Source organism: Ascidia mentula, chromosome 4 (genome assembly GCF_947561715.1).
Source record: "Ascidia mentula chromosome 4, kaAscMent1.1, whole genome shotgun sequence".
NCBI classification, from domain to species: domain Eukaryota; kingdom Metazoa; phylum Chordata; class Ascidiacea; order Phlebobranchia; family Ascidiidae; genus Ascidia; species Ascidia mentula.
Window position 1 is genome coordinate 5,722,830 of NC_138569.1, and position 19,547 is coordinate 5,742,376.

The following is a 19,547-nucleotide window of genomic DNA, read 5'->3' on the forward strand; positions in this document are numbered from 1 at the left end:
GGGTTCCAACAACGATCTCCAAAACGTTCTCGTACCGGCACATTTTTTTCTCCCAATTGTCTGACTACACTTGGGTTGGTTTTTATTGCGCGGACAACAATAAACTGACAAGCACACATACAACAATAGATACGGCCTCGACCATCGGTGACCACCCGTCCGAAACCGGAGTTTAAGTGGTGACGTCATTAAAGGCCATGCATGTGGTCATGAGGAGAGCGGGAGGGCGTTTGATCCGTCTTGGGTGGCAGGTTTGCCTTTAAAAACGAAGGAAGGCGTTTACTCCAATATCCAATAAGAGGACAAACAAAATAAACATTCTAATGATAAAAGTAGTATTTCATTTAATTTCTCACCAACTTTCCGTTTTCTTGAAAATGATTTAGTATTTCAGGCTCAAAACAAACCATACCTTGCCAGGCAAACTTTATAATAAACCAAAGACGGTCTCAAAACGCCCAACTACCCTCAGCAACCGGTCACAGTTGGGTCGAGACCGGATCTTTTCGTGATATGAAGTTTCACCACTTCCTCGGCGCAAGTCGGGTGAATCCCCACTGTGCTTACAAGCTGGTCACGTGTTGCGCCGCACCTGCAAGTCACGTGAGTACTCGTAAATGATATCGATTATAGTTTTCGCGGGCTTTGCCAATACGGTTACTGTGAGGTTCCGCTGTATTTAATCAACATAGCGTCTCGGCGGAGAGTAGATATATTTCCACTATATTTCCAATTTATGTTGTTCCTTATAATATGTACCAAAAACTTTATTGTATAATATGGAATACAACGGGCACAATATCATTTAGCACACACCTCATTGCAACAGCAAATCCCTGCATGACTTCACCCGCGTTCGGTCCCAGAAAATGTAATCCCAACACAGGTTTGTTGCCGTCACGGTGTGTCACCATTTTTATGTAACACTGTTGGTGATTTTGCTCAGGTAAAGAGTATTCTAGTGGTTTGTAGAAGGCGTGGAACACCTGAAAATGGTAAAGGGTAAAATTGTTGAGATAACATGATAAATGTAAATAAAGTAATTTGTTGGTTGTGTAAACCGCCAGTAAAAAACCAACTGATTTTGGAAACACCTACTGGATAAAAATTGCCACAACCTGGAGTGTTTGGAAGAAAAAATTTGTAACTAAATCAGGGTTGTCTAACCAAGGTGCGGGATTTGTGGGTGCGTTGAAGCATCAGGGTCAGTTTTATAAATACCTTAACATTACATCTATAACTTATGGGATACAAGAACAGCTTGGTGACTTCATAGGGGTGCAGACAACCATAGGAAACACTGCTCTAAATGCGAAAGGCTTGACTCACTTCAAGCTGATCCTCCCCATGTATTGCAGTCGCTGCTTCCTCACTCAAACCAACACAGCTATACTCCAGAGGAGTGAACACTGTGGTTGGAACATTGATGTAATCCATTGGTTCTGATGAATCGCTGAAAAGTCGCCGAGCCAAAAGTTTTCCTGCTTTTATTGCAACAGGTGTCAGTTCTGGCCGTCCCTACAGATTAAAAAACATTGCTATTTAAATCTAACTGTGTAATTTACAAATTTAGTGGTGTCATTGTGTTGCTGATGCTACCAGGCATAATATTCAATAACTTTAAGGCTCTTCTGGCAAAACATATTTATTCAGTCGACATTGGTACTTTTGGGTAACTTACCAGCGCAACATCCCCGATTGCATATACATTATTGATGTTTGAACAGTCATGGTCGTCAACCACAATCTTCCCAGATTTGGAATCAACTGCGACCTCTGCCTTCTCCAGTCCTAAACCCTGGGTTACGGGATCGCGTCCTAAAAAGTTATTAAAAAAAAATATTTGATAACAAAAACTTTACAAGCTAATTTCATGCATATTGCTTTTTGCTTTAATTCACCACTTATCAAAAACATAAAAAGGGGTTAGAATTAAGGGATCACCTTACCTATCGCAAGCAAAACCGTGTCATACTGGTCCACAGTGTTTTTATTGGCATCGAGTGATTTGGACTCAACTGACAATTGGCCATTGTCTAGTTTTGCCACAGAGTTTGGAATATGCGAACATTGGATTTTCATACTTTCTGCAGCCATGTGGTCGGTTATGAGGTGTGCAATTTGCTTGAAAGGAAAAGGCATGTGAGCAAAATGAAGTATAATTTTCTTTATAGTTTGCATAGCAGGTTGTGACTTCCGCAAGCCTTACCTGGTCAAACCCCCTAAGAGGTATTGATCTGATCATCAAGGTTGTGTCAAATCCTAAACCATGCAAAAAGCCAGCACATTCCAATCCAACATCTTTGTACATCAGGTTTTGTTAAGGTTTCATCAGGTGTATTTTTTATGTATTAGACATTTCTTAAACACACTGTCTAATTAAAGCAACTAAGGTGTACAAGTTATTGTATAATGTACAAAGAAAGGATACAGCTACTTCCGATCACCAATCTGTAAAAAAGAATTAGAATTTAATCCAATGCATATAAAAATAAATACAGTCTATTTAATACTGTACAAAGTCAAACTTACGTCTTCCCTGGTGGGTTTTGTTTCCAAAAAATATCATCACTCGATATGCAGTATTCCAGTGCACCCGGAATCTGTAGTTTGAAAGGCAGCTTGATCATTTTAAAATTACACTTGTTTATTATATACCAAGATAGGTTATTCAGAAATGTTAAGCATTATAAGCACTCAAGCACACTGCAAACAAGTATTTGGCAGCATCAGCCTAAGATCACCAGCAACATTATTAACTTTTAACAAATGGTTACAGTTCAATCATTTTACATCAGGATATCTTGGTCTGCCTCCAACAGCAACCACAATGTTATCCCCATACAGTAAACTTTCTCTGCCTTTCCTGTCCACAGATTTCACGGTGTTTTTGTCAACAAATGAACCTTTTCCATTGAAGTAGGTTACATTTCTGAAACAGGAAACAGGTTAAATTCAATAGTAACTGTTTAAATGTCTCTGTGACAAAAAAAGCCTGGTATGCAAAATGCAAGTAGATACCGGCAGTGCTGTGACCACTGTCATTTCTGCAATATGTTAAAAGCTAAATGTATGGAAAAGCTTGTTTCTAAAATAAACTATGATAGCAATTATAGCAGTTGTTGAACTTTTAGGCTAACAAAAGGCACTTACTTTTCAGTTAATTGTACTTTGTGGCCCCAGTTAAGAGTTCGTATATGCATCTGAATGGCTGTGCTCAATGTAGACCTATAACATGAAAATAGACACAAACGCCATCATGCAAACATCATTACAAGCAAAATTACATGATACAGGACATATTTAACCTATAAGCTCAACAAAACCTACCAATCATGATCTGGTACTAATTCAGATTTCCATCCATAACTTTTTGCATTTATAAATTGTTGCCGCATCAAAGCTGCCTGGTGCATTAATTTTTTGGGGATACACCCAACATTTACACAAGTGCCTCCAATGTCCCATCTGGTTCCTGTAATAAAACAATGCAATTTTCATAAAGAAGCTTTACAAACAAATTGTGCATAGATTATGAATTGGAACATATGCCCCTTAAATTGTACAAATAAAACAAAACAATAAAAAAAAATATATATAAATTGAAAACAAAAATTATGTTAACACATATGAGTTAATGTTTTCATCATAAACATATAAACCTTTATTATTTATACACAACTAACTTTGATGATATTCCTACTCTAATTTTGCAACTAAACACAACAAAACTGATATAAAAATTTCGTAAATACATTTTTTCCTATCAACGATGACAAAAAATTAACTAAAAATTCAAAATTTTAGGACCTTGAGGACTTGGTTCAACATAATCCAACACAGCAACTGTTTTGCCCAAATCTGCTGCCTCTTTAGCACAAGCTAAACCTCCTGATCCTCCTCCAATTACAATTAAATCATATTTGTTGCCAGAAACTGAACATAACGAATTACTTTTAGATAATTTAACCACATATTGTATTGCATTCTTCACAAGAAACACTGACTTACTCTGAGAAAATAAGCGTTTGGTTGTGTAGAGGGTTCTGCTTTTTTGCAGAAACATCACAGTTTTGCAAAAGTGCATTTTCATCGAATGCACTTCACATTAATTCATGTTGGTTTTTTAGAATGACACCAGCCAAGCCAAGGAAAAACGTGACAACGTCAATTACGAAGAGATTTTATCGGGGAAGTACCTTACGGAATTTGCTGTGTCATGCTTCTTACAACTGAGTGAGTCATATTTGCGAATAATTATCTTTGCGCCAATACTTCTCAGCAGCATTTTCTGTCATTTTTCATTACATTACAACTTTCAAGTTTTTAAAATTAGCCTTCGGGCCTACATCTTGCTTTTGATCAAAGGATTTAGGCGCCTGACTCGATAACCTAATGGTTTTATCGGTGCCCATGTTATTTTATTATGCACATTTGTAGTTCATACGTGTTAAAGTTATTTTTGTGCAAAATGAAATTGAATTGTAAATTTTTGTCGTGTGTTTTTTTTTAGCTACACAATATAAAATTAAACAAACTATCCTTTGCAGATTAAACACAACTGGAAATTCCAGACGAAAATTTTATTTTGAAATAGGCTAACTCATAATGCCAATTGTCAACATGTGCTTAGTTCTCCAAATCTTTCAAAAGCTCTTCAATCTTCTCATCAAGCCCGTTTTCTATATCTGTCAAGCATTTAAAGCACATATATGAATGCATTGTTGATTGGTAGTGTGCAACAATTGAGCGCATAAACTCGATTACTCAAATCTTGGATCACTGCAATAAGATGTCCGCGTTTATGTCTTTTACGTACCTTGTCTCTCAAGTTCATCTTCGAGCTCCTTTAGTGTTTTTTCGTCCCTGTTAAATATACAGTCGTGAGTTGACCGATATGATTTTACTTAGACAAGATTTCATCACTTAGCTCAAAGCCGGACACCGTATTTTTTGCACAATATAATTTATTGTCGTGCATTATGACTAAACTGGAACATATTAGATAGCACTTACTGGCCCGATACCTGCTGGGCCCACTGGCTTACGTGGCCAGCAACCTGGCCAACTGTCCCAGCGATCTTCTTCAATCTTCCGAAGAAGCTGCGGCGTCTTTGACCCCCAGCGGCACCGTTGGCCGTACGGCGTCTTGACCAAAAAGCGTCAGCCCCACTGGCAAGAAGTACAACACAGGCAAGGGCGATAATCACACGTTTATCCATCTGCAAAATAACATGCGCTTCGTTAACCCTTCATGACTTACGCATAGTAAAGGACCAAATTACAAACAGTTTTTTATTTGGCAATTATTCATGCCAAAGGTTCTTTGATGTAGCTAAACACTTGTCGTCGTTCAGCAGCACAAACGTAGAAGTGCACAGCTATTTAATAGAAGCTGTCACTCATTCAGTGAACGGTCTGCGTCTAGTTTTATAGCTCAGCTCACAATTGAATCTTCTTTTGCATTTTAAATTGTTCAAACAATGGTCAAGTATGCTAAAGAGGTAGTTTTAGAATATACGCAAAGTTTGTTTCTTAAACCTGCGGAAAAAATCCTTATTGAAAAGTTTGTAGTAAAACTAGGTTGTTTGACTTGTGTAAACAATACCAATAGACGGGATACAACATCTCCTATGTTTACAGTGAATAACATGCAAATACATTATCTTCCCAAAATTAGTTGTAAAGGACTGGTTTACAAAGGGCATTATATGTCAGCAATTGCCGGAAACCCCGCTTTATGCAAAATGTTTTTAGCCAAACGCCTTGTCACGATTCAACCTCCTGACGGCATTTCTTTATTTTTTTGTTTTAAAACTGTGTAAAATGTTTTTTCTAACCCCGTAACACGAGTATGAGCAGAAGGCATTTTTTGGCATCAAATATGGCAGCGAAAAACAAACAAAAATAAGAGTATACGAGCAACCTGGAGCATTTTTGCAAAAGGCCGTTCCCATCAGCAAAGCTGATTTTAAATCCTGAGCCGACTCCGTGTTTTCTTTTGGTTTTGTTTCCTCTTAGTTTAAATAAATAAAATATCACAGCAAAAAAATCCATGCGAAAGGTGTTGGCACACATGGAACATATGTTCCTCATCGGGAAAATTTTTTAAAACATTATTTGTAAAGTTTTTGAGTTTCCCAGAAGGCAAACCATCCAGAGATGTGTAAGAATTTACAGAGGACAGTAATTGCAACCCTATAGTTATGTAACATATTGAATTAGGGGTGTTACTTTCTGAAATATCGAAACGCGTTACGATGCGTTGCACTTAGGGAGTAAGTCGCCAAAATATACAAGTAAATTTATTTTACTGTGTTTTTTTCAAATCATTTTTTTGATTCACAAAATCTTATCAGTGAATTAGTTAACTCATAGACGTTTTTGCATTGCATGGTAATGTGAACTCATGGACGTTTTTACCTTTGCATGACAATGTGAACTTAAATACGTTTTGCCAATGCATGGCAATGTGAACTCATAGACGTTTTTGCATTGCATGGTAATGTGAACTCATGGACGTTTTTACCTATGCATGACAATGTAAACTCAAATACGTTTTACCAATGCATGGCAATGTGAACTCATAGACGTTTTACCTTGACATGATATAGGCTGCTACTTTGCTACAGACTGTTACTTTGGTAACCCGCGGTCCTGTAAGGCTTATTAACTGACGTTTTTACTCATAACCTTTTGCATCCTAATCGCTGTTTGTGTATGTTTCGTTTTAGCATGTACTTCAATGACACCACACAAAACTGATTTTCATGTTATTCGATTCGTGTTTATTTTGCGTATCACGTGAGACAGACGAAAATTTGTACGTAGTATGTGGATTGTTTACTGCTTCGTTTTGTCCATGAATTTCTTCATCATCTTTTTAAAACTCGCGCTGTCGAAGTCTGTAAAGAACAACATCAGATTGAATGAACCAATTTGCAATCTATCTCAATGACAGAAACTTTGAGCAAACTATTGTTTCATCAGGCTACATCCTCAAAGTAATTTCGATGTATTTTCTTGAGTTGTTTTTAGACTTTGCGTAACAACACTATTACCATAGTAGAGATTAATACTTTTCACTGTGATATAAAAATTGTAACACATATTATGTTGGTGACGCTTTTACTCAGGCTGAAAAAATACCTTTGCTTTTCAGGGCATTGACGAGTTCTCTCAGTTGCTCAACATCTCGCTGTTCCACGTGATATAAAAATTTCGTAAATACATTTTTTCCTATCAACGATGACAAAAAATTAACTAAAAATTCAAAATTTTAGGACCTTGAGGACTTGGTTCAACATAATCCAACACAGCAACTGTTTTGCCCAAATCTGCTGCCTCTTTAGCACAAGCCAAACCTCCTGATCCTCCTCCAATTACAATTAAATCATATTTGTTGCCAGAAACTGAACATAACTAATTACTTTTAGATAATTTAACCACATATTGTATTGCATTCTTCACAAGAAACACTGACTTACTCTGAGAAAATAAGCGTTTGGTTGTGTAGAGGGTTCTGCTTTTTTGCAGAAACATCACAGTTTTGCAAAAGTGCATTTTCATCGAATGTACTTCACATTAATTCATGTTGGTTTTTTAGAATGACACCAGCCAAGCCAAGGAAAAACGTGACTACGTCAATTACGAAGAGATTTTATCGGGGAAGTACCTTACGGAGTTTGCTGTGTCATGCTTCTTACAACTGAGTGAGTCATATTTGCGAATAATTATCTTTGCGCCAATACTTCTCAGCAGCATTTTCTGTCATTTTTCATTACATAACAACTTTCAAGTTTTTAAAATTAGCCTACGGGCCTACATCTTTCCGTATCCCTTGCTTTTGATCAAAGGATTTAGGCGCCTGACTCGATAACCTAATGGTTTTATCGGTGCCCATGTTATTTTATTATGCACATTTGTAGTTCATACGTGTTAAAGTTATTTTTGTGCAAAATATAATTGAATTGTAAATTTTTGTCGTGTGTTTTTTTAGCTATACCATATAAAATTAAACAAACTATCCTTTGCAGATTGAACACAAGTGGAAATTCCAGACGAAAATTTTATTTTAAAATAGGCTAACTCATAATGCCAATTGTCAACATGTGCTTAGTTCTCCAAATCTTTCAAAAGCTCTTCAATCTTCTCATCAAGCCCGTTTTCCATATCTGTCAAGCATTTAAAGCACATATGTGAATGCATTGTTGATTGGTAGTGTGCAACAATTGAGCGCATAAACTCGATTACTCAAATCTTGGATCACTGCAATAAGATGTCTGCGTTTATGTCTTTTACGTACCTTGTCTCTCAAGTTCATCTTCGAGCTCCTTTAGTGTTTTTTCGTCCCTGTTAAATATACAGTCGTGAGTTGAGCGATATGATTTTACTTAGCCAAGATTTCATCACTTAGCTCAAAGCTGGACACCGTAATTTTTGCACAATATAATTTATTGTCATGCATTATGATAAAACTGGAACATATTAGACAGCACTTACTGGCATGATCCCTGCTGGGCCCACTGGCCTACGTGGCCAGCAACCTGGCCAGCTGTCCCAGCGATCCTTTTCAATCTTCCGAAGAAGCTGCGGCGTCTTTGACCCCCAGCGGCACCGTTGGCCGTACGGCGTCTTGACCGAACAGCGTCAGCCCCACTGGCAAGAAGTACAACACAGGCAAGGGCGATAATCACACGTTTATCCATCTGCAAAATAACATGCGCTTCGTTAAACCTTCATGACTCACGCATGTTAAAAGACCAAATTACAAACATTTTCTTATTTAGCAATAATTCGTGCCAAAGGTTCTTTGATGTAGCTAAACACTTGTCGTCGTTCAACAGTACAAAACGTAAAAGTGCACAGCTATTTAATAGAAGCTGCCACTCATTCGGTGAACCGTCTGCGTCTAGTTTTATAGCCCAGCTCACAATTGAATCCTGTTTTGCATTTAAATTGTTCAAACAATAGTCAAGTATGCTAAAGAGGTAGTTTTGGAATATACGCAAAGTTTGTTTCCTAAACCCCTGCGGATAAAATTCTTATGGAAAAGTTTGTAGTAAAACTAGGTTGTTTGACTTGTGTAAACAATACCAATAGACGGGATACAACATCTCCTATGTTTACAGTGAATAACATGCAAATACATTATCTTCCCAAAATTAGTTGTAAAGGACTGGTTTACAAAGGGCATTATGTGTCAGCAATTGTCGGAAACCCCGCTTTATGCAAAATGTGTTCGGCCAAACGCATCAGCAAAGCTGATTTAAATCCTGAGCTGACTCCGTGTTTTCTTTTGTTTGTTTCCACTTAGTTTTAAGAAATAAAATATCACAGCAAAAAATCCATGCAAAAGGTTCCTTATCGGGAAATTTTTTTTAAAACGTAACGCTCTCTGGAAAGTGTATGCGGTTGACATTATATGTAAAGTTTTTGAGTTTCCCAGAAGGCAAACCATCCAGAGATGTGGAAGAATTTACAGAGGACAGTAATGGCAACCCTATAGTCATGTAACATATTGAATTAGGGGTGTTACTTTCCGAAATATCGAAACGCGTTACGATGCGTTGCACTTAGGGAGTAAGTCGCCAAAATATACAAGTAAATTTATTTTACTGTGTTTTTGTCATTCACAAAATCTTATCAGTGAATTAATGTGAACTCATGGACGTTTTACCAATGCATGGTAATGTGAACTCATGGACGTTTTACCAGTACATGGTAATGTGAACTCATGGACGTTTTACCAGTGCATGGTAATGTGAACTCAAATACGTTTTGCCAATGCATGGTAATGTGAACTCATAGACGTTTTTGCATTGCATGCTAATGTGAACTGATGGACGTTTTTCCAATGCATGGTAATGTGAACTCAAATACGTTTTGCCAATGCATGGTAATGTGAACTCATGGACGTTTTACCAATGCATGGTAATGTGAACTCAAATACGTTTTGCCAATGCATGGTAATGTGAACTTATGGACGTTTTACCTATGCATGATAATGTGAACTCAAATACGTTTTGCCAATGCATGGTAATGTGAACTTATGGACGTTTTACCTATGCATGATAATGTGAACTCAAATACGTTTTGCCAATGCATGGTAATGTGAACTCATGGGCGTTTTACCTTGACATGATACAGGCTGCTACTTTGGTACAAACTGTTACTTTGGTAACACCCGGTCCTATAAGACTTATTAACTGACGTGTTTACTCAAACCTTTTGCATCCTAATCGCTGTTTGTGTATGTTTCGTTTTAGCATGTACTTCAATGACACCACACAAAACTGATTTTCATCTTATTCGATTCGTGTTTATTTTGCATATCACGTGAGACAGACGAAAATTTGTACGTAGTATGTGGATTGTTTACTGCTTCGTTTTGTCCATGAATTTCTTCATCATCTTTTGAAAACTCGCGCTGTCGAAGTCTGCAAAGAACAACATCAGATTGAATGAACATTTGCAATCTATCTCAATGACAGAAACTATGAGCAAAGTATTGTTTCATCAGGCTACATCCTTAAAGTAATTTCTTTGTATTTTCTTGAGTTGTTTTTAGACTTTGCGTAACACCACTATTACCATTAGTAGGGATTAATACTTTTGGCTGTGATTCGAAAATTATGACACATATTATGTTGGTGACGCTTTTACTCAGGCTGAAAAAAATACCTTTGCTTTCAGGGCATTGACGAGTCCTCTCAGCTGCTCAACATCTCGCTGTTCCTCGTCTTCAGGTCCAGTTTGGGGTGCCTGAGGGGGTACGGGTTCAGTTTGTGGTGGTCCGTGCTGTTGGGGCGGTGGACCAGCCTGCTGACAAGGCATCGGGGGAGGGGGTGGCACTCTTTGGGGCGGGGGTCCTCGTCGTGGGGGACCACGGGGTCTCTGTTGTCTGTTGCGGCGTCTTCGACCCCAAAATCCTTCTGCATCAGAGATAAGAAGCAAAAGAAGGGCGGAACACATGATGACGTAACTGATGTTCTAAAAGGAAATATGTTTAGTTGTTTTAATAATGCTTTTAGTGGCCCTTACATTATAAGTTAAGTAAGTTGACTATAACAAGAAATAGATGAATAGATTTGTCGCATTAAATCTGGAAATATCTGGAAATCATTTATGCAAAGCAATTGATTGCCTGCCGTAAACACATATAGTTGAAAAAAATCAATATGCCGAACAGTTTTACCTTGGCAGGGTTTTGTACTGACCGTCCAAATGATGGTGAAGGTTGGGTCATGTCTCCTATTTATAATGACACGCTTGATTGTTCTCACCGCAAGATTCGCATTGAAGATTGCGGGAAGGTGCATTTTTCTACACAATACCAGACATTTGCATTCACCCGTCAAATATATTTGTTGTAGGCGAGTTATTTATCTTAAGAAACTTCATGTATTTAAATGTTTTTCTCTGTGCTAAATGTGTTGCTAAAAACCGTCAATTTTGTGTGTACTAGTAGGCAGCAATTAGGTTTTGTAATTGACAGAGATATACAAACTAAAAGTGATTGATTTTAAAAATTCCTTCTCCATATCAATGCTGTCTCGGATTTATTGCAAACTTTATGGACGTTGTGGAAAAGGTCGAGAGTTTTTCCACAACTGTGATGAGAAATTTAACTGCATTCAAATAGACATTTGCAGTATACATGTATTTAACTATTTGCATACAGTTTTGTCTAAGGACACTGTCTGTTCATCATAAAGTATACTTGCATATAAGCATTCATGTGCATTATATCCAAATCACAAAAAACACACAATAAAAAGCCACTATATTTAAACGCACTTTTTCCCATAAAAAACTCACAAACAATGAATAACCTTTATTTGCATGTTATCCGTCTTTATATTCTCATCCGCCCAACAGAAACGTTGCTCACCACAGGCAACGAAAATCTTTACTGACAAGATGAATTGGACTCTTTTGTTTTTGGTTTGTTCCTTAATGTGTTATCAAGGCACTGATGCCATCATCGGGCATATAATAAGGGGAGTGGCTCACCTCGTTTCAAAATGGCAAGTTTACATTTGATAAAAACAGCTTATACTTACGTTTATATCACGTTTTTTAACTTTTGCAGGGACTCTAGAAAACTGAGGGCACTCGAGGCCTCCATTGAAAGACAAGGTAGCCAATATATTCTAATGACAGCCTACTTTAAAATCTAATATAATAAAAAAAGTTAAAGCTAGGTAGAGTTTTGTGTTTTTTGAACAGAGGTCAACTCCATTTCTTTTCTACTTAAAATTAATTGTGTTTTTACATTAAATTTTCTTTTTTACTGATATGACTATCAGATTCCGATGGAGTTTTACTGAGCCAAATTAAAAGTTTGCTTGATTCGGTTGATGAGCTCCAGGAAGACATGGAAACGAACGAAGAAGACAACTAGCCTGTTCAAACAGTGTTTTCTTGTTTGTACAATACCATTGTACACACTCAATAAAATCACTAAGAGTGTTTTTATTTGTGGTGCATTTAATTGTTAAAAGGCAAAGCTTTGCAGCGCAATAGGAAACGTTTGCGAAATCCGACGCATAATTGCATGGCACCAGAAAGCATTGTCCAAAATCGATACATCGATTATATTTAACCACTGAGGTGACAAATACTTGTAAATGTAAGAACTCCTTTTCACAACAAATTGAATTCAGAAAAATCTAATAAATAGAGGGAAAGTTTGTAGTTTTCATTACAAATGTTTGATCAAATTCGACCCGGTCGAATTCTTCAGTCTATAATCCAGCGCGACGATAAACTCCCTTCAATAGATTGCCTTGCTTTACTGTACTGAGTGTCTCAGGGTTGCAAGCCACCACTTTCATCAACGCCATCACGTCACCCTCAGCTGTGTGTGAATTCGGTATTTCCGCTCCATCGAAGCAACTTTCGTAAAGGGCTGCCAAACTTAGCCTACGTCGACCGGGCATGTGTCTAAACCCAACATACGTGTCATATGAGCTCACATGCTGAATTGAGCGTTTGTAAAAATTAAGAGAATCCAGATGTGAAACTAGTACATCAAAATCAAAATTGTTTCCAGAGTGAGCCAAAATACACACTGGATTCTTGCTTCTGGTAATAAACTGACACACAGCGGTTGCCACATCCCTATCGAAAGACTTTTGAGATGTCAGTCTCAACTTATCTACGACCCTTGGTTTTGCTTCGGCTCTAAGTTCATCAATGTGGATAGCAACTAAGTTGATTTCAGCAGAAATATCAAGTGAACATCCAGCATTCACGAACACTAAAGAGCTGGCCTGTATTTCTGTGTCTAACTTTCTTTTCAAGTTTGAACCAGTGCTTGCGGCCATGGCTGCCAGTCGCTCGGTTTGAGTTTTAAACTAGTGTCGGTAGATTTAGTCACACGCCTGTAGTTTCTCACAATATTTATGTAGCCAGGGTGGTTGTCTTGGTACGGCTTTGTTTATTTCGCATCTTTGCGCCACGGACTTTGTATTCATATATTCTTCCAAATAACTTTGTATTCATACATTTCAAAAGTGCGTATACAGATGACAATGTATCGCGAGATGACAATGTATCGCGGGTGGGCGAAATGGGGACAATTCACCAATAAGGAGGGAGCCATCTAAGATATGTCAAACAAGAATTTAAATGTGGAAACCCATACTAAGAAAAAGTCATGGTCATAGCATAGCCTTACTAACCATCTGTTTTTTTAAATGGGAGCCATTATCACGAACCCATCGTTTCCTTGCCTTGTATGTCGCAGATATTTTCTGAACAAAAGTTTATTCAATACCTGTAGTAACCAGCTGCACTGATGAGATCTTTTAGGTCGAAACTGTGGCCATCTGTCTACAGCTTATACACAATTCCTGTTGAAAATATTGAATAAAGTAGGCCGAAAATAGGCAGTAAACGTTGCTCAAAGATGTAGTGATAAAGATTTTCTATCTTTAAGGACCTTCAATACCTTTTTACTTTCCATATTGCGTGGAAAACATAAAGACTTCGTATTGTTTTACAGAAATGTTCAAACACACATAATTACACGTGTGATTCGTTGTTTATTGGATGAAATTTCGGTGATTTTAATGCAAATACAATTACATTGATGAAACGATGCAAAGACAGTTTAATAACTAATCAAATCTCAACAAACTATGAAATATAAATTGCACTTCAATTTTACGGGTTAGCGCTCATTACGCCAAATCGAAAACACCATCGAGTAAATTTGATTCACGAACAGTGGTCAACGCCGCTGGGTGGCAGGCTACCACTTTCATCAATGCAATGGCGTCACCTTCAGCTGTGTGAGCACCGGATGGTGCAGATACACCAAAACAACATTGGTAGAGCCGTGCTAACCCTAAACCTCCCCACCTTCTAGGCATGTTCTTGAAACCTAAGAAGGTGTCATAAGAATGGACATGTCGAAGCAAGCGTCTCGCTTCACTAAAGGGTTCCAGATGCGAACCCAGCACGGCGAAATCAAACTTGTTTCCGTAATGTGCGACGAGACAGACTGGTCCAGAGTGTGATTGAATGAACTTGCAAACAGCAGTCGCCACGTCTTCATTGAAAGAACTTTTCTTGCTTCTTGTCAGCATCGATCGTTTCAACCCTGATATCTCACTTGCCTTTTTGTTAATTTCTATCAAGGGATCTACAGCCAACCTTAACATATCGTGTTGACTCGGAATTGTTCCTTTTGGAGCTGACACGAGATTATCTTTGGTCACCTTCACCATGCAAATCTCAGTAATCTTACGTGTGTCTAAACCTGTAGCTTCCAAATCCAAAAATATCAACACTTTTTCGGTTGAAACTGCTCGATCAGTTGAAATTGTTATCGACTTAACGCCTGTGCAATCGAGTCTGGAAAATGGTTGTGGTGACAAACAATCCATAAATTTGTTTAGGTTCTGCTTTATCCACTGAATGATGGAACCCTTGTCTTGATGTTTTTGCGATATTGCCTCAGCGCTTGGGCCACGGATAGAAGCAGTCTTGGCTTGCTTAGCAGGCGGAAGAGCGCTTGGAACCTGCTCTTGCGTGAACGATGCATAACAGATGCCTTCCGGTACCTTACAATATGAGGCTTCTAAATGTAGTTTAAGTGATTTCAGTTGATCAATCTGGTCTTCTTCAACAAGCAAACAAACAGGATGGGCTTGCAGTTTCAAGAATAATGCTATCTGCTCATATACGCCATCTTCAAAACCCGTCGACTGAGAAGTTAGTCTCAACTTATCTACAACTCTTAGTTCGTCCTCTCTTTTCAGTTCTTCGACGTGAATAGCAACTAGTTCAACATCACTTGAAATATCACATTGGCATCCAGCATTTATGAACACCAAGGAGCTGAGTTGTAATTCTGTGTTTAGTTTCCTTTTTAGGTTTAAACTATTGCTGGCGGCCATAGTTTCAGTTGGTAGGTTGCAATTCAGTATGTTTATTACCACAGTTATATGTAGTAAGACATTAGTTTACCTAAAGAGAAAGTGCCTGGTGACTTTATTATACCATACTGTCAGTAATATTCCACCGCCTCGTTCTGTCGATAAAACTACAAATGGCAAATATACGTATTTTTATTCTTTCGTTGTTGCTCATCGGAACAAAATACCGTAGGTGTTAATCACATTCGGTGACGTTTGCGTTGGACAACTTCCTGGCTCTGCCTGTGGTAACGACTATTAAAAACAAGCATGCAATGACAAACACTTTACTTCATGCGTCACATCACGTACGTATTATATGTGGGAGACACATTTCACCAGGGCTAGGCAAACATCCAGCCGGGAACCTAATTGCCCGACGCGCTATTCTTAGCATGGTTTGCATAAGCATTGCCACATTTCTCATCTATTGTTTAGGTTTGAGCATTTAAATGTTCTGTATGCTGCAGATATTTTTTAAACAAAAGGATACCTACCACGTATTAGCTTTATTAAATAAAGTAGACCTAAAGTAGACGTCCTGTAAGGACCTGCAAGAGCCTTTTTTATTTGCCCGTGGATAAACATGGACTTTCGAGGCCGTATTTTTGATTTGGTACTCGATCAAAAATATCTACTTTTGCAAAAATGTTCAAACACACATAATTACACGTGTGATTCGTTGTTTATTGGATCAAATTTCGGTGATTTTAATGCAAATACAATTACATTGATCAACGATAATTGCATAACAAAGCCAGTTTAATAAATAATCAATTTTTGCAATGTACATTATTACTTTTATGTTAACATACTGAGACATAACTAGTGCCAAAAAAAAACTAAACAAACATGGGATAGAATTTGTTACTGTTTACTATTTGCATTAGTTTTGCACTACAATTTTGCGTTTTAGCGCTCATTACGTCGACTGAAAACACCCTCGAAAAAATTTGATTCACGAGCGGTGGTCAACGCCGCTGGGTGGCAGGCTACCACTTTCATTAATGCAATGGCGTGACTCTCAGCTGTGTGAGCACCGGATGGTGCAGATACACCAAAACAACATTGGTAAAGCCGTGCTAACCCTAAACCTCCCCACCTTCTAGGCATGTTCTTGAAACCGAAGAAGGTGTCATAAGAATGGACATGTCGAAGCAAGCATCTCACTTCACTATAGGGTTCCAGATGCGAACCCAGAAGATCGAAATCAAACCTGTTTCCGGAATGTGCGACGAGACAGACTGGTCCAGAGTGTGTTTGAATGAACTTGCACACAGCAGTCGCCACGTCTTCATTGAAAGAACTTTTCTTGCTTCTTGTCAGCATCGATCGTTTCAACCCGGATATCTCACTTGCCTCTTTGTTAATTTCTATCAAGGGATCAACAGCCAACCTTAACATATCGTGTTGACTCGGAATTGTTCCTTTTGGAGCTGACACGAGATTATCTTTGGTCACTTTCACCATGCAAATCTCAGTGATCTTACGTGTGTCTAAAACTGTAGCTTCCAAGTCCAAAAATATCAAAGCTTTCTGGGTAGAAGTTGCTTCATCACTTGTAATGGTGTTTACCTCAACCCCTGTGCAGTCAAGCCTAGAGAAAGGTTGTGGTGACAACGAATCAAAAAATGCAGTTTGGTTCTGCCTTATCCACTGAATGACAGAAACTTTGTTGCGTTTTCTCTGCTTTTTTTTCCGGACTTTGGAGAGATACAGATGCACCTTTGGCTTGTTTTGAAGGCGGAAGGGAGCTTATAACTTGCTCTTTTTTGAAGGAAGCATAACAAAGACCTCGCGGTAGCGTGCAATGCGAGGCTTCTAAATTCAGTTTGAGTGATTTAAGCTGATCTGTCTTTTCATCTTTCACAAGCAAACAAACAGGCTGGGCTTGCAGTTTCAAGAAATGGGCAATTTGCTGATAAACGCCCTGTTCAAAACCAGTCGACTGATGTGTCAGTTTTAACTTGTCAACGACTCGTATATTAGATTCGGATTTTAGTTCTTCGGTGTGAATGGCAACTAGTTTAATAGATTTATCAGCTTTGCATTCTGCATTTAAGAACACCAGAGAGCTTGGCTTTATTTCTTTGCTGAGTTTTCGTTTCAAGTTTGAACTAGTGCTTGTGGCCATAGCTGTCAGTTGCCCACCTTCACCTATGTACTGCTGAAGCGGATTCGTTAGTTACGCCCCTTTGTTTACCACAGAATGTAACGAGACGTTTGTATGCCAGAAGGGGATACCCCGGTGTCCTTGTACACCCCCATTGTTCCACATCGAGAGTTTTACCAGTGCGTGTACAAATACCATTGTTGCCATGATCATAAATGAAGCAACTTCTTTCCGTTGTTGTGGTTTTGTTTGATATTGACTGTGACGATATTTACTCTGCAGAAATAACACAGACAATGGTACTTTTGACTGCAAAATGCAACCGAAAGAAACTTTCCACAGTGGTTTTGTATGATATTGGCTGTGACGACATTTACGTCCATGAAACAAATCATAAGCTGGTAATTTTGAAAGCAAAGTGCAATCGAAGGAAACCTCCCACAGGCAAACAATTTCCTGTTTCGCGCGTCACACGTACGTATGTTGCGGCAAACACATGGACTGTGTCTCGACCGGACAATTTATCGGTCTTGCCACGTATCACCAAATCCTTTCTCACTTCGAACCAACGAAAAAATTTTAAAGCACAACGCAGATTTAATGAAATCACCTACACCCTGTGTGGCTTGCTTTAAACTACAAATCTTGCTGAAAAATGGATAATAACACCACAGAAAGTAAAGAAATAGGCGTTTGATAATCACCAACCAATACTGCATAATCATATCAAATCATGTGTATTTTTCCCACGTGCAAATGGTTAAAACACGTGGGTTATAAACTTGATATATCTGCAATAGCGTCAACGTACGATCAATCTCGATGTAACTATTCGACGTCGGACTGGGCGGTTTTAGTTAGAACGTGAGGGTAACAAACAACGACTTTCATTGAGGCAATGGCGTCCCCTTCAGCTGTGCGCTTCGGACCGTTCTGCTCCAGCAGTGGGGCATGATGCGTAAAGCTTCGCTAAACTTCAACCGGCCAAACCACTTAAATGTTTGAAGCCGAGGAAGGTGTCATACGTGGTTACTTTCCGAAGCAACCAGCAAACTTCCTTGAATGGTTCCAGATGTGAAGCTAAAACATCAAAATCAAACTTGTTTTCAGAGTGTGCCACGAGACACGTTGGATTCGAATTTCTTTTGATAAACTTGTTGTCAGCATGCAGCGTTTAAGTCCCGATAATTCACTTGCCTTTTGGTTAATTTATATAAAGGGAACTACAGAAGGTTCACAGGCTTCGCAGCCAAGGCATTGCAGCCAAGCTGGATCAGCCACTTTTCCCGACAAGTCGGAGCGAGATCTGAAAAATCAAGCTCCCGGTGAGGTCTGAACTCACGACCCTGGGCTAACCAACACCAACGCTCTATCAACTGAGCTACAGGAGCTCAGTGGCTTCATGGGGTATATTGTGGCCATGGTACACTGGTGCGCAAGCGCACAACTTGTCAGGCGACCTTCACATGCGTAGAGGATCTCCACCACCGTAATCAGACAACGCATAAGTAATGCTACGCGAAAGCATGGTATTACTTATGCGTTAACGGATCTACAGCCAACCTTAACATGTCGTATTGATTTTGACTTGTCCCTGCTTTGCAATCCCATATTCAGATGTTGTCCATTTTCGCAGCACTAATAAACAACATTCCTTGTATTGAATACCTTTCTTGGGTCCCATAATGACTTTTTTTCGCCAACATTTCGCAGTGCGTAAAACCGCAGAGCGAAATTATGGGACTCGCTGATTTTTGTTAGTAGACTTAGTGGCGACGTGATGCATTTTTCCAAATTTTTATTAGTTTTTCAGTTTTGTAGTGTGTCTGGGTCATAACCCGAAATTGTAGAACCAGAACGTTCCAGAAACCACGTTTGAAAACAATTTAATCGGAACTTTGTGTCTGTTCAGCTTTAGATGCAACTTACACCCTGGTAACCTTTTTCTGAAAATCACCGTTTTGATCAGAACTGGAATTGCATGTGTAAATAATGTACGGAAAAAA

The 19,547-nt window shown here is 38.6% G+C and overlaps 5 protein-coding genes and 1 long non-coding RNA gene across 6 annotated transcripts; 1 reads left to right on the forward strand and 5 right to left on the reverse strand.

The window, feature by feature from the left end:
• Positions 1-84: 84 nt before the first annotated feature.
• Positions 85-4,152, reverse strand: LOC145899233 (thioredoxin reductase 2, mitochondrial-like). The gene is made up of 14 exons (XM_082987966.1): positions 4,012-4,152; positions 3,811-3,936; positions 3,331-3,475; positions 3,154-3,228; positions 2,794-2,932; positions 2,533-2,603; positions 2,432-2,451; positions 2,210-2,301; positions 1,950-2,124; positions 1,682-1,818; positions 1,330-1,518; positions 817-986; positions 413-592; positions 85-257 (listed from the first exon to the last, which is right to left on the reverse strand). Exons 1-13 carry the CDS (start codon positions 4,091-4,093, stop codon positions 469-471), a joined length of 1,545 nt encoding a protein of 514 aa, XP_082844092.1. The 5' UTR covers positions 4,094-4,152; the 3' UTR covers positions 85-257; positions 413-468.
• Positions 4,153-8,061: 3,909 nt separating this feature from the next.
• LOC145899481 (uncharacterized) lies at positions 8,062-8,886 on the reverse strand. The gene is made up of 4 exons (XM_082988277.1): positions 8,776-8,886; positions 8,503-8,708; positions 8,306-8,352; positions 8,062-8,174 (listed from the first exon to the last, which is right to left on the reverse strand). Exons 2-4 carry the CDS (start codon positions 8,706-8,708, stop codon positions 8,116-8,118), a joined length of 312 nt encoding a protein of 103 aa, XP_082844403.1. The 5' UTR covers positions 8,776-8,886; the 3' UTR covers positions 8,062-8,115.
• Positions 8,887-11,901: 3,015 nt separating this feature from the next.
• On the forward strand, positions 11,902-12,476 carry LOC145899235 (uncharacterized). Its single transcript, XR_014402475.1, has 3 exons — positions 11,902-12,029; positions 12,095-12,141; positions 12,312-12,476. It is a non-coding gene; the product is annotated as an uncharacterized LOC145899235 (long non-coding RNA).
• A 273-nt stretch (positions 12,477-12,749) lies between these two features.
• On the reverse strand, positions 12,750-13,331 carry LOC145897867 (three-prime repair exonuclease 1-like). Its single transcript, XM_082986322.1, has one exon. The coding sequence runs from the start codon at positions 13,329-13,331 to the stop codon at positions 12,750-12,752; it is 582 nt and encodes a 193-aa protein (XP_082842448.1).
• Positions 13,332-14,163: 832 nt separating this feature from the next.
• LOC145899126 (uncharacterized) lies at positions 14,164-15,527 on the reverse strand. Its single transcript, XM_082987844.1, has one exon. It carries the CDS (start codon positions 15,408-15,410, stop codon positions 14,190-14,192), a length of 1,221 nt encoding a protein of 406 aa, XP_082843970.1. The 5' UTR covers positions 15,411-15,527; the 3' UTR covers positions 14,164-14,189.
• Positions 15,528-16,122: 595 nt separating this feature from the next.
• Positions 16,123-17,167, reverse strand: LOC145899072 (three-prime repair exonuclease 1-like). The gene has a single exon (XM_082987784.1). The coding sequence runs from the start codon at positions 16,896-16,898 to the stop codon at positions 16,341-16,343; it is 558 nt and encodes a 185-aa protein (XP_082843910.1). The 5' UTR covers positions 16,899-17,167; the 3' UTR covers positions 16,123-16,340.
• Between the last annotated feature and the right edge of the window lie 2,380 nt (positions 17,168-19,547).